The following is a 14004-nucleotide window of genomic DNA, read 5'->3' as shown; positions in this document are numbered from 1 at the left end:
CAGCAATAGCACTGCTAGGAATTTACACAAGGGATACAGGAGTGCTGAGGCATAGGGGCACTTGTACCTCAATGTTTATAGGACCACCTTCAACAATAGCCAAATTATGGAAAGAGCCTAAATATCCATCAACTGATGAATGGATAAGGAAATTGTGGTTTATATACACAATGGAATACTACGTGGCAATGAGAAAGAATGAAATATGGCCTTTTGCAGCAACATGGATGGAACTGGAGAGTGTTATGCTAAGTGAAATAAGTCAAACAGAGAAAGACAGATACCATATGTTGTCACTCTTATGTGGATCCTGAGAAACTTAACAGAAGACCATGGGGGAGGGGAAGGAAAAAAAAAAGTTAGAGAGGGAGGGAGGCAAACCATAAGAGACTCTTAAAAACTGAGAATAAACTGAGGGTTGATGGGGGGTGGGAGGGAGGGGAAAGTGGGTGATGGGCATTGAGGAGGGCACCTGTTGGGATGAGCACTGGGTGTTGTATGGAAACCAATTTGACAATACATTTCATATTAAAAAAAAAAAAACAAAAAAAGGAAGGGGCAAAATAAAGGTACTGAGACTTGTTAGGAAGTTATTAAAGAATTCTAAGCAAGAAAAACAAGGGCCTGAACTAAGGTAACTACAGTGGGGATAGTGAAGAAAATATAGATTACAGAGATATTTAAAAGATGTTAGAGATAGGGCAAAATGATGAAATAACTTCAAGTGTCTTCTAAGTTTCTAGTTTGAGCCACAGGATGGATGTTTGTGCTGTTCTCTGAGACCAATATAGTGAAGGTCTGGTAAGTTCAGGTTTGGGCATACTCAGTTTGAGATACCTATGGGACAATGTGAAAATGATGAGAAGGAAGTTGACTATGGATCTTGAAGTCAAGAATGAAGTCTGGATTGAAGGAATCCTTACTTGACAGTAACCATCATATAGAGTAGTACTGTCCAATAGAATAATGTAAGCCACATATACAATTCTAAAGTAAAAATAAATGGATATTAATTTTAATATTTTATTTATCTCAATATAACCAAAATATTTTTCAACATATTACCAATAATTGTTGTGATATTATACATGCTAAGTCTTTAAAATCTGATGTGTATTTTACATGTAAAGCACATCTGTTAATCTGAATGCCTTTTTTATCACAAATACTTGATTTATATATAAATTTCATAAAATTTAGTTGAAAAATAGATTCATATACTCAAATTATTCCAGTTTTCTAATAACTGAAAGAAAATAATATTTTCCAAGAAAATAATTACATCCATAATGAAAAAAATCCCATTCATCTTTTTAAAAAGAATTGATTTGCCTTCAGAGCAAAAGCATATCAATTTGAAGACTGTATTTGTCTAAGTAAATTCAATTAATTTTGGGTCAGCTCAGTACTGTTAACATCGAATTCAGAATTATGGAATAAATTTAAAAGCAAATTAATCAATAAATAAAACATTTTCCAAATTTTCTTATAGTTTACATAGTAAACTTACATAACAATGTCAAATACAGTTAAAAGTTTGTGCGTATGGACTCATTAGAAAAATGTGTGAAATTATTTATATTTATTTTTAAGTTTCTATTTCAAAATAAATTTTAGTGCTTGTCTAAGTAGGACACAAATGGCCTTTTTCTTTTCCTTGCAGCTTCAAATTTAGATCATTGGGGAGATCTAATTTAGATTCAATGGGGAGAAAGCCACCATTTACTCTTTTTTCTTTTAACTTTTTTTTAAAGTAAGCTCTTGTCTAACATGGGGCTTGAATCCATGACCCCCCGATCAAGAGTCACATGCTCTGCCAACTGAGCCAGCCAGGTGCCTCCACCATTTTCTCTTTTTAAGTATTAAATATTTGGTTAGCATTTTTTTGTTGTTAAAGACAATCCTGAACTAGTGTTAACATTACAGTAAGTTTTTACTTCCACAATTCAACCAACTGGCAGAGTACATAAGATCACTAAATTCATTCTTCTAATTCTTTCAGCAATCCTTTAAGCTGATGTTGATTCATAGTGTTTGCACTCATACAATGAATATTTAACTGTATCCATGACACCTTTCATAGAGACCATTTCAGAAAATTGACAACTATCTTCAAAATGTATCATACAGATAGAATGAACCAATAAGGGAAATGTCTCATCTAAAAATTTCAATAAAGTATGACATTTTACCTAACCTGGCTGGAGTGCCATTTACTGTGATAGAAGTAACTTCTTTCTCATCTAGTTGAAACTCCTGTGACAAATGTAAAAGATTAAAAAATAGCTACACAGGGGCACCTGGCTGGCTCAGTCAATAGAGGAAGCAACTCTTGATCCTGAGGCTGTGAATTCAAGCCCCACATTGGGCACAGAGCTTACAAAAAAAAAAAAAAAAGCTACACAAGGGTCATTTTTTTAGGCCACAAATTCAAATTATTGCTTCATAAATGTTTAAGTCCTGTAAGACAAAATGCACTCCAAGTTTCACCTGAGTTGCATCTATTACATAACTCATCCAAAAAAAAAAAAAAAGGAATTTTTCAGATTTTAAATCAATTTATCTTTTATATGTAAGAAAGGTCTTGTATAAACAAAGTTTGGTTACTTAACCAAGGACTCTGCACTTTCCTAATAAAACATTTTTTAGGCTTTACCTCATAATTTTCTAACAATTTCTATTACTAAATATTTCACTATCTATCCATCTAAAACCAGTTCTATTTCATGTAAAAATTTAAGCTGTTTTATAGCTGGCCAAACTTACAAGCTTAACTCATTTAAAAATTGCTAAAAAAATTTTTTGCTCAACATTTAATTCTGATTTCAAGTAGCTAAATTTCAATTCTTTTTTGACTTTGAAAGATTTCATTCAGTCATTATGCATTTGCTGAAACAGTCTCAGTATTACCCAGTCTACTGTCTTTGTTGAGTAACAGCTCGTTTTCCTCTGCCCACAGCCACTGCAATTACCATTCATGAAATCTGTAACGTACCTTCTTCCAGCTTGTTTACTGTTCCAGTTGTAGTACTAGCTTCTGCATCTCTACTTCTTTTTCAGTATGCCTTCATTTTAAATTTAAAAATGTGTTCATATTCATGTCTAAACTAGAAAAATAATTACAATTAAAATAGGTATTTCAATCTAATTACCAGTATGATTTATATAAGTATCACTAGTTCCTGTTGTCTATATAAAATACTCAGATAAAAATGCTATGTTATATCAATTCATAGAAAAAAAGTTATGTGCACTGAATCTGTTGACACCAATTCAGTGATGTGTTTTTATGTAATACTAGACATGACACATGAGTCTGACAGGCACGTTACAAGAATCATAAGCAAGGTAACAAATATATTTCTAAAAGTTGAGTTTTTAAAATATTTTACACTTTTTTATATTTAATTGAAATTAAAAATTTGCTTAGTCCTACTGAGCTCATTTCAAGTGCTTAATAGCCACACGTGCTAGAGATTACTGTATTAACACAGATACAGAAATGAGAAAGAGCCAAAAGGTTTGCAATTTTTATTTCATTTTGCATCCATATAATTTCTAGGGCTTAGAACTTGACTGGGTTGTTATTCTTTTGCATCTTAAGTAAAAAGTAAGACAGCAAAAGTGGAAATGGCTGGATGTTCTATACAGAATATATATCATGGCCCTCTAGCAGACGTGGGCTAATCTCTAACTATGTAACTCCTAAAAACAATCAACTTTAGCTTTTTGGAGAATGCCTTTTAAACAACATGTTAATAAAAGTTTAACAATTGACTTTCAAAGAATTTTTTATGTATAAGAGATGTATAGCACACAATTTACAAATGATAAAAACATACACAATACCCTTTATTGTAAGTTCCATATAGCCAACTCATTCTCACAGAAGGCTTTTGCTGATTTTTGCCTAACTCTTTTATCTGTAGCCAACCTATGGTTACAATATGACCAGGATGTTACAAATGGAGTTGCATCCCAATCTGCTAACTCCTTCCCCAATAAATTTATTGTCATTAAATCTGATATGTGATCTATTGTTAAGCTACTTCTCACCCTTGTGCAAATTATATTCATTAAATTGAAACCTCTTTCAGCTTCAGCATTACTGATTGCAATAGTGTTAACTATCTTTTTAGCTTTTTGTATAGCTATAGGAATTGAAACATTGTTTGATTTTATATTATCATGTACAAATTCTCGAAAATCATTCAAATCAATTTCATATTTTAAAATTTCACATAGATGAAATAATTTTTTTTCACCAGCTATCCATGGTGAAGTTATTTCTTCATAAGGCCATGTAGAAGGTTCTAGCAAGTCAAAATAATTAAAAATACTTTCGTCATGGTTTCTGTCAGATAAAAGACGTAAATGCATGTGTTCAATTATATTTTCTAGTAACATACTCCTTGGAAGAGCATTAAATTCATTGTTTTTATTAAATGGAATATCTTTAAACTTATCTGACTTAATCAAACCCTCAATTTGAGACTCATGCTTTCCAGTACTGATTTTTAAATTTTCCAAAGCTCTTATGGTGCGTTTGATCAATTTTTGTGCTTTGTGAATGTTAGTTGATCTTGACTGTAATGCAGTTGAAAGTAGTGAAAATTCTTCAAGAATGTCAATCATTAAAGCAAGGTCTTGTAAGAAATTAATGTTAGATAATCTCTTTGCCAAACCAGAACAAGAATGAGAAAAATGCATATATAATACAGGATAGGCATGCCATACAGCAGTAGCAGCTTGTAAACTACATGCTGTCCATCTTGGTCCCATTACCTGGCCAATTTTAACAATTTCAATTTCAAGGTCTTTAGCTACATTTTCTAAAAGCTTGTTTTGATTTTTATTAGACTGGTGATAAATGGAATAAATTTTATCAAGAAATAGTTTAAAATGATTAACTTGTTTTATTTCAGATATTGAATCATCAAGTGACAACTGTAATCGATAATTTAAACAGTTCCAAATAATGATTTTAGGAAAATATTCTAACAACTTTGTAGCTACTCCAGACTTTCTTCCCAGCATTGTATTAGCACCATCAGAACAAAATGCAATTAAATTTGCTTTCAAATATTCATTAGTAAACCCACAATCATTTAAAGTATTCAATAACGTATTGACAATAAACTCTGCTGTGGCGGAGAACAATTCTTTTAAAGCAACGAACAACATAACTGGTGCGGGAGCCGACTGAACTGTGCATTGGAGATAAATCACTAGAGTGCTTTTCTTTGACACTGTAGATGCCTCATCAATTATGATGCAGATTTTGGCATTCTCTTCTATCATATTCTTAAATATCTTCATTTTAATTTCTTTTGCAATATGTTCTGCTATTCTTGTTGCACTGTATCGTGTATTTAAACAGCTGACCTCTCCATTTTTCTCTTGTAATTCTATTGCCCCCTCAATATCAGACAAAGGTCTATTATGTTTTACTAAACTATAAACTGTATTGAAAACTTTTATGGTAGTATCAATATTTTTATTTTTTTTTTTATGCACTAAATTAGAAATTGAGTCATTAACTGATTCCTTCAACAGATCCTGAATTTTACCATGGGCTTTAGAAACATCGTGTTCCCTAATTTTTTTCCGCAGAGAAGCTTGTCTAGTAGTTTTATTACTGCCATTAGGGGTTACTAAATATGCAATCCATTCCTTGGACACATGGACATGCTTTTCTGCTTTTGATCCCAAATGCGGAACTGTTGAACAATCCTTACATCCTAATTTACCTTCTTTTATTTCAAGCCATTTGTACTGTTCTGTAAACATAAATGCTTGTTTTTCATTCCAACAATCTGGAAGCACAAGATTATCTGTTTCTTCCTTTGATGAACATGATGGATTTTCTTCAATGACTGGTTTTTCAACATATTTGAAATTTGATTCCTCTGACTTAGACAGTCCACAATGATTTCTGTTATCATTTCTTTCTGTGTCTGTTTTCACCTTCTTCACATTTAAAAAATGCAAAAAATCTCCCTGTCGTTTTGGCATTTTAGGGAACAGAATCTGAAAAATAATTTTACATATATAAGTCAAGTTCACGATAACACTTTAAGAGTTGATGTAAAAGTTTCTGTTAATGGGGCAGCTGGCTTAGTCAGTTAAGCATTGACTCTTGATTTCGGCTCAAGTCATGATCTCATAGCTCATGAGTTCAAGCCCTGAGTGGGGCTCTGTGCTGACAGTGTGAAGCCTGCTTGGGATTCTGTCTCTCTCTCCGCCCCTCCCCTGCTCACATGGTCTCTTTCAAAATAAATAAACTTAAAAAAAATTAAATAAAATAACCTGAAGGTGCCTGGGTGGCTCAGTCAGTTAAGTGGCCAGCTCTTGATTTCAGATCAGGTCATGATCTCATGGTCTGTGAGTTCGAACCCTCTGTCGAGCTCTGCGCTGAGTGTGGAGCTTGCTTGGGATCCTTTCTCTCCACCCCTCCCCCACTTTCTGTGTGTGTGTGTGTGTGTGTGTGTGTGTGTGTCTCAAAAATAAATATAAATAATAATAAAAACTTACAGGGTGCCTGAGTGGCTCAGTCGGTTAGGTGTCAGACTCTTGGTATCGGCACAGGTCATGATCTCGTGGTTTTATGAGTTCAAGCCCTGCATTGGGCTCTCCATGGGCAGCATGGAGCCTGCCTGGGATTCTCTCTCCCTTTCTCTCTCTGTCCCTTCCCTGCTTGTGCTGTCTCTGTCTCTCTCAAATAAATAAACTAAAAAAAAAACAAAAACAAAAAAAAAACTTTAAAAAAGAAAAAAGAGAAAGCACTCTAGGTTGAAGTAACAGAGTCCTATATCTAAAAAACCAAAAATAACCTCATTAAAAAAATTTGTTAATGATTTTAGAAATAAATTTTAAATTACTTACCTTGCCTTTCAGTTTGTACCTATAACTTCAATACGACTTGCTATTTGTTGAAAAATTCACTACCACGTTGTTTTCTTAAGTTTATTTATTGTTTATTTTTTAGTAATCCCTATACCCAGTGTGGGGCTCAAACTCACAACCCTGAGATCAAGTCACATGCTCCTCCAACTGAGCCAGTCAGGCACCCCAGTTTTCAAAATTTTATAACCAGTAATGTCATGAAATCTGACTACAAATGTTTATCATCCAACAAAGAAGCTGCCATATGATTTAAAAATGAGTATAGTTCCAATATGAAAAGTGGTTAACGTTTTCATTTAATGAATAAGGTAAAAAGTGGAAAAAATGAAGATTTATATCAGAACTCCACTCAGTCACCAATGATATCAACATCTTTGTTGAATCAAAGGAGAGTTTTCAAATAATGCAAGTTTTCCTCAATTGTTCATATTACATAGAGTTTAGTAATTTACATCTTTTGGCTTACTCTACATTAACATTTTATCCATCACTTTCTGAAGTTCAGATAATCAATAAATAATTAATCAAGCCCCAATTTTGAGTTTGCTGATTACCGTGGTGTAAATACTCCAATCATGTTGCAGGAGGAGTATGCTGTGATAAAATATTTCTATCATACAGATACAACAGACGTAAATAAATAAAGATATGAGGAGTTTTGAGTATTTACTACCTTAAATGTAGTAATTTATTTCCTTGTAGGTTTATACACTTTAGTTTTTAATAACGGCTATGTTTAACAAATCAGCTCATAAAACTCCTGAAAATCGAACCATCAGTTCTTGCAAGCCAGTTCAAGCCACTTCTAACACATTTTGCACTTGATGACAGAACTGAAAAACCACAGATATAATGTACTTACATCACTATGATAGATGCTAGGCTCTTCATCATCACCACAGACCAGATCAATGTATTCAAGAACAGGTTTTGATGGTCCTTCCTAAAAAAGGATTGAGCAAATTCACAAGTCATGAAAACCATTCAAACCAAACTTGCATTTACAATCAATAGGTTTTTGTTGTTGTTGTTGGAATTAGCAAGAATTCCTCCAGAGAGGAAGTCTTGTAGGTGGAACAGAATAATCAGAAACAAAAGCAGCACATGAAAGACTCAGAGGAGATGAAGAAGTAACGATGACAAAACCCAAAGAAAAACTAAATCTACATAGAGGAATAAAACCATGTGGATTCCTCTGAAAATGGGAAGAGTACAGGGATGGTATTAAAAAGAGACAGACCTCATGGTAGTGTATTTTTTAAATGTATGACTATCAATAATCTTTTAGTTATCTAAGCTCAAAATCGCATAGTTCTTCAATAGCTCTGCTTTATCTTCCACATCCTACACAAGCAAACATGAAGCCCTGATTTTCTCAATTGTTTCTTTACATACATACTACCTGCAACACACATGAGGCCTTAAATACCTGGCTCAAAAACCTAGATTTTATTCTATAGGTAAATGAATCAATCAATAGTGTTGAGATAGGAACAACAATTAGAGCTCTGTTTCAAGATGAGGAAAGTATGAAGTGTGGGAAGACTAGTAACAAGATAATCCAGACAAATAGTAATGTACTGAAATAGAGTGAAGACCAACAATGAGGAAGTACAGTCTTCTGTATATATATTATAGTAAAATTTATAACAAAGGGCTCTTTTTGTACCCCCAAATTTCTATCATTCCTTTCTTTCAGGATATTGTGTTTATTTAGCTGCACATACATATATATTTATATGGCAGAACACAAAGGAGATGCTCTAATGCAGAATGAAGGCTGGAAAGAAATTTATATGAAAAGACTAAGGAATCCATACTAGAATACATCAAGTGGTAACATACCTTTTTTTTTATGTTTATTTTTGACAGATTGCAAGCGGGGGAGGGGCTGAGAGAGAGGGGGACAGAGGATCCAAAGCTTGAATGTGGGCCTTGAACTCATCAACTGTGAGATCATGACCTGGGCAGAAAGACACTTAACTGAGCCACCCAGGCACCCCAGTAACATACTTCTTGATAAAAGATATAAAAGGAACACAAAAAAATGTTCTTTTTGTATCTGAAGAATCCTCAAGCAGAGAACCATACCCAGCAGCATTTCATCTTTACTAGATGGTAAGCACATCCTGGTGGAGCCCAGCACAGAATGGGGTTACAAAGGGAAGTAAATTCGGTTTCTGAAGGTATTTTATTTAATTTTATTACTTTTATTTAAAGAGTTTTTTAAGAGCTTATTTATTTACTTTCAGAGAGAGAACGTGCATACAAGCAGGGGACAGGCAGAATGAGACAGAGAATCCCAAGCAGGCTCAATATTGTCAGCACAGAGCCTAACTTGGGGCTCAATCTCATGAACCGTGAGATCATGACCTGAGCTGAGATTAAGAGTCGGACACCTAACCTACTGAGCCACCCAGGTGCCCCTCTGAATGTATTTTAAAGTAGAATTAAATTAAAAAATAAAGTAGAATTAAATTATCAGTTTTGTGTGTGTGTGTGTGTGTGTGTGTGTGTGTGTAACCATTTAAAAGCAACAGAAATATTTTTGACCTCTTTTTTCTTAGATTTTAATGCTATACTTATTTATTTTGAGAGAGAGAGAGTGTGTGAGCAGAGGAGAGGGGCCTAGGAAGAGAAAGAATCCTAAACAAGCTCCATGCCACCAGCGCAGAGCCCAACATGGGACTCAAACCATGAACCATGTGATCATGACCTGAGCCAAAATCATGAGCTGGACATTCAACCAACCAAGCCACCCACGCATCCCTACTCTCCTTTCTGATACTGCAATTCTACTTAGATCCACATAAGCATACTTCCAAAATACTGCCAGGAATGATATTGTGAATATCACAATAAAGTGGGTCAAATGAATTTTTTGGTTTCCCAGTGCACATAAAAGTTATGTCTATATTATACTGTAGTCTTTTAAGTGTGCAATAGTGTTATGTCTAAAAAATACATACACAGCTTAATTAAAAAATACTTTATTGCTAAAAAATGCTAAACATCATTTGATCTTTCAGTGATTTATCACTGATCACAGATCACAACAAAATAATGATGAAAAAGCTTGAAATACTGTGAGAATTACTGAACCATGACAAAGACACAAGAGTGAGCAGATGTTATTGGGAAACTGTGCCAACTGACTTGCTTGACACAGGGTTGCCACAAACCTTCAACTTGTAAAAAACACAGCATTTGTGAGGTGCAATAAAACATGGTATGCCTATATAATTCATTTCTCCTTATGGAGCTGTCAAATATTTGATCAATTTTTGGAAACAAGGCTAAATGGTAAGAGGTTCTATCAAGTTGGAGGTACAAAACTCTGGATGCAAAGATACAGGGGCGCCTGGGTAGCTCAGTCGGTTGAGCGTCCGACTTCGGCTCAGATCATGATCTCGCAGCTCGTGAGTTCGAGCCCCACGTCGGGCTCTGTGCGACAGCTCAGAGCCTGGAGCCTGTTTCGGATTCTGTGTCTCCCTCTCGCTCTGTCCCAACCCACTCGCATTCTGTCTCTGTCGCTCTCAAAAATAAATAAACATTAAAAAAAAAAATTTTTTTTTAAAAGATACAAAAGATTCTCTGTATTTAAAATTAAATTCAAATTAAGAGTTTTAAACCTCAGTAAGCAACTCAATCAGATAGCAACTCAGTAAGAATTTAGAATATAATACTTTAATCCACAGAGTGTTACACAAACCTGTACCTATTCATTTTTCCAACCTTAATTTTGTAGAGTCCTTCCATTTCTCAAAGGCATGTGTCATATAACATCTATGCCACTCCTAGTTCTGGCTGCACAAAATATCATGAAGATCATAATGTCCCATTCGCTTTGATTTTTATACCACAGTCAGGAGGAACCAAAATTATTTTTCCTGAAGACCCATGAACTACTCTTTCCAAATACTTTTCAGTACGAAAACAGACACTGTGGATCTTCAATTTTCATAGTTACATCATTTACTCCACAACACAGGGAAGGCAGAGTTAGCATACAACCTCTCTTTGTACCCCCAAATTTATAAAGTACCAAGTGTCAAAAAAAAGGGGGAGTACCATGTGTACAATTAATGGGCAAGAATGTCACAGAAATAATCTTGTAAAGAATTTCTATATGACCCTACAAGAAACAACATGTTAACACCACAACGTTTAAAGATGAGATTTTGATTTAAAAAACAATTTATGAAAAAAAATTGTGGTTTTTCAGGTTGCCCTAAATCTATAGCAATTCAAGAACAAACATATTTTAAACAGGCACTCATTTAAAAAAAAATTATACACCTTTCACAGCAAACCTCAAGTAATTACTGGTTTGGACAAGTTTTTAGGTAGCTAAGATACCACTCTAAGCTGAGTCTTTGCAATTCTTTACAGTTTTGGGTGAAAATCATCTCCAAATACGTCATAACCCCCACTCTGCCTAAACCAAGGCTTTACAAACTGTGGTTCAGAGATTCACACGTCCTTTCATCTTTCCAAAAGGAAGACTCCTAGGTCCCACCTACAAATTCTGAGTCTGTGGGTATGGAAGGGTGAGGCCCCGCAATCCGCACATTTACGCTTGGTAATGCTTAAAGACCACTGACCCGAAGGGACGAAATTCTGAAAAATATGTGTGTTCCTGGTGATGCAGGGATCTCCATATGAACATCAACTCCTGCACTATGCTGTAACAAACACTATGATCTCACAGGTCAGGGAAGTCTTCAAGCTAGTCGCCTTCATGTTATGCAGCTACATAACGCTCAGATGTTGAGTTCTTCCAAGGCTTCTTGTTCTCTACCTCCTTCCTCATCATCACCTGTCCTCTCTCCCTCGCCTGCATCGTCATCTGTTACAGGACAACCTTGTCCCTCTTGGAAACACGCCTAGACTAAGCATTAAAACAGCGCTAAGTAAACGCACGAGAAGCGTGATGGAGTGAGCACCACGGACTTTCGGCAGTCTTTGTGACGGCTACTGCAGCTGCTCAGAGGCCTCTTTGGGTAAATTTCCTAATCCTACGCCACGCTCCCCGGTGTCTAGTACCTATCGGACGTTCATACACAGTTGCTCAATGAGGAGTGGACAGGTGCAGTACAATCACATAATGGCTTACCACGCGCAGTCTTGGAACTCTAGGAAAAACCCGAATGTCGTTGCTACTTACACTAACAAACTGAATGTCATCTTCATTTTCATCCGTTGTTGACTCAGATGCCTCGGGCCCAGCTGGAGGGACAGATTCTATTATCTATAAAAATAAGCCAAAACACGCTTATCTATACAACCACGTACTTGGTGGAAGAGACTTTCCCAAAAGGAACGAAAAAGAAAGAGCTTTTTAAAACAACGAGCTCTTGAGGAAACCTAACAGCACAACTGCATGCAAATCCGACTAAGAACAGAACTCCATGGAGTCGCGTTCTGCCTCTGCAGACGCGGAGCCATGGGGAGCGGACGCCGAAAACGACTCCCCAGCCCCTGCGAATTCCCCTATCTGCTCGAGGAGGAGGGATGCACGCTCACCGCCGAAGAGCGATCCTGTCTCAAAATGTCGCTCTCGCGGGCAGAGCGGCGACAACAGGGAGCACCGGGGCCGGCGTAGGGGACCGGGGGCGGCCGGGCGGCCATTGTTACCGCTGGGTCGTCGTTAGGACCCGCACCAGGCCCGAACGCTGGGCTCGGCCCGAGACGCCGAGGCTTTCGCCCCGCGGGCGCACAGCAGGCCGCACACTCAACAAAACACAAAGCCCTTTCGCGGCGCGGCTGAGAACGCCGCGGCCCGACGCTCCACCACTCACCTCCGACCCCGGGTCTCCCATTTCTCCGACGGCCTAACTGACAGCACCACCGCTGCTGCGGTCCCCGCCGCCACCGCCGCCGTCGCAGCTGTCCCCGCCGCCGTCGCAGCTGTCCCCGCCGCCACCGCCGCCACGACTTCCCTTCCCGCCCAGCACCGCTTCGCGCCGCCGTGACCCGCCCCTGCGTGAGCGCCGACGCCGCCGCCGCCATCGACGCCACCGACGCCGCGGGCGGAAAGAGGTGCGAAACCGCTTTAAAAGGAGGAGCGGCCGGCTCTGGCCCGCTATCCCCCGGAGTGTCTTTCGCACAGTCCCAGCCTGCCTTCTCCGCGCCGCGCAGGAACCTGGGAGTTGTAGTTCTAGTGCCGCCCGAGACCGTCCCGCGTATATTTGAAAAGTGGAAAGGAACTCTGAGATGCGGCGGTTGCGTTCCTCTAGGCTTTTACGGTACCAAAGTAGTATTAATAGATGGCTTTTCTTTCTTAATCTGTCTCCCTCTCCCCACCTTTCTTCTACTTTTTAATTTTTTTCTTCTCCTCCTCCTCTTTCAATACAAATATGGTTCTAGATAATTTAGATTAGTAGTGTTAAAATGCCCTTTCGTTGTTTGCTCAGATACTTCCGTACTAAATAGTGGCCAACTTTTTTGTTTTCAGTATTTACACATTAACGAATGTGAACAGATACAGTTTATGAAAACATGTGTTAACTGAGAATATACTTTTAAAGCTTTTCCTCCTAGCCCTATCAGACCAAGATCACCTAACCTATCTGTGGTCCCACAAAATCCCCTTTATGATTTTGACAGTGGTCTACAATGCGTGAGATCACACAGCAGAGGAACTAAGGCATCTCACAAGACAAAGCAATAGAGTAATTAGGAAATTTTTAGGAAGGTAGAGGTAGATGAAATTTAAATGAAACAGTATTTTGATAGGTTCAAAGCCAATTAGGGCTGTGTGTAAGAGTTCAACATCACGTCTGGACTACAATTTGGACCCAGAGTCCTTTTAACTTAAAAACTACAAAATTAACATACATACTAATTGTTGGCCCAGAACCCTCTTATCTGTAGCCTTGCACTTGGTTTGATATGTGGCTTGTTCTCTGTGTGTCAGTGACCAGCCAAGGAAGGGCTATTTCATTCTTACTGATAGATTTTCAAACAACAATGTTGTTACTCTATGAGTTTGGGAACAAATTTTCTCATTGTGTAAATAAGATAGTAGTAGTCACCAAGGTGACCTTGATTCTACAAGTGCAGTATTTCTTTGGGAGAAATACTGTCTGTTAATTT

The 14004-nt window shown here is 37.2% G+C and overlaps 1 protein-coding gene across 2 annotated transcripts; it reads right to left on the bottom strand.

Moving 5' to 3' along the window:
• Positions 1-3516: 3516 nt before the first annotated feature.
• Positions 3517-12801, bottom strand: KIAA1586 (KIAA1586 ortholog). Of its 2 annotated transcripts, XM_030315754.1 has the most exons (4): positions 12708-12801; positions 12074-12157; positions 7769-7849; positions 3517-6030 (listed from the first exon to the last, which is right to left on the bottom strand). In XM_030315754.1, the coding sequence occupies exons 1-4, from the start codon at positions 12726-12728 to the stop codon at positions 3853-3855; spliced, it is 2364 nt and encodes a 787-aa protein (XP_030171614.1). In that variant the 5' UTR covers positions 12729-12801; the 3' UTR covers positions 3517-3852. The 2 variants fall into 2 exon arrangements, with proteins under 2 accessions (XP_030171614.1, XP_030171616.1); XM_030315756.1 differs by lacking the exons at positions 7769-7849; positions 12074-12157; positions 12708-12801 and adding an exon at positions 6535-6572.
• Positions 12802-14004: the final 1203 nt, after the last annotated feature.

This window comes from Lynx canadensis, chromosome B2, assembly GCF_007474595.2.
Source record: "Lynx canadensis isolate LIC74 chromosome B2, mLynCan4.pri.v2, whole genome shotgun sequence".
NCBI lineage: Eukaryota > Metazoa > Chordata > Mammalia > Carnivora > Felidae > Lynx > Lynx canadensis.
Note: the sequence above shows the minus strand (reverse complement) of the source record. Positions and strands in the feature narration are given on the sequence as shown.

What these genes read in the sequence shown, in the direction of transcription:
- KIAA1586 (XM_030315754.1), bottom strand. Translation starts at nt 12,728, where the DNA reads ATGGGAGACCCGGGGTCGGAG. An exon ending in TGGGAGACCCGGGGTCGGAG is followed by an intron (nt 12,158 to 12,707) that starts GTGAGTGGTGGA and finishes TTATTTTTATAG; the next exon opens with ATAATAGAATCTGTCCCTCC. An exon ending in ATGACATTCAGTTTGTTAGT is followed by an intron (nt 7,850 to 12,073) that starts GTAAGTAGCAAC and finishes ATCCTTTTTTAG; the next exon opens with GAAGGACCATCAAAACCTGT.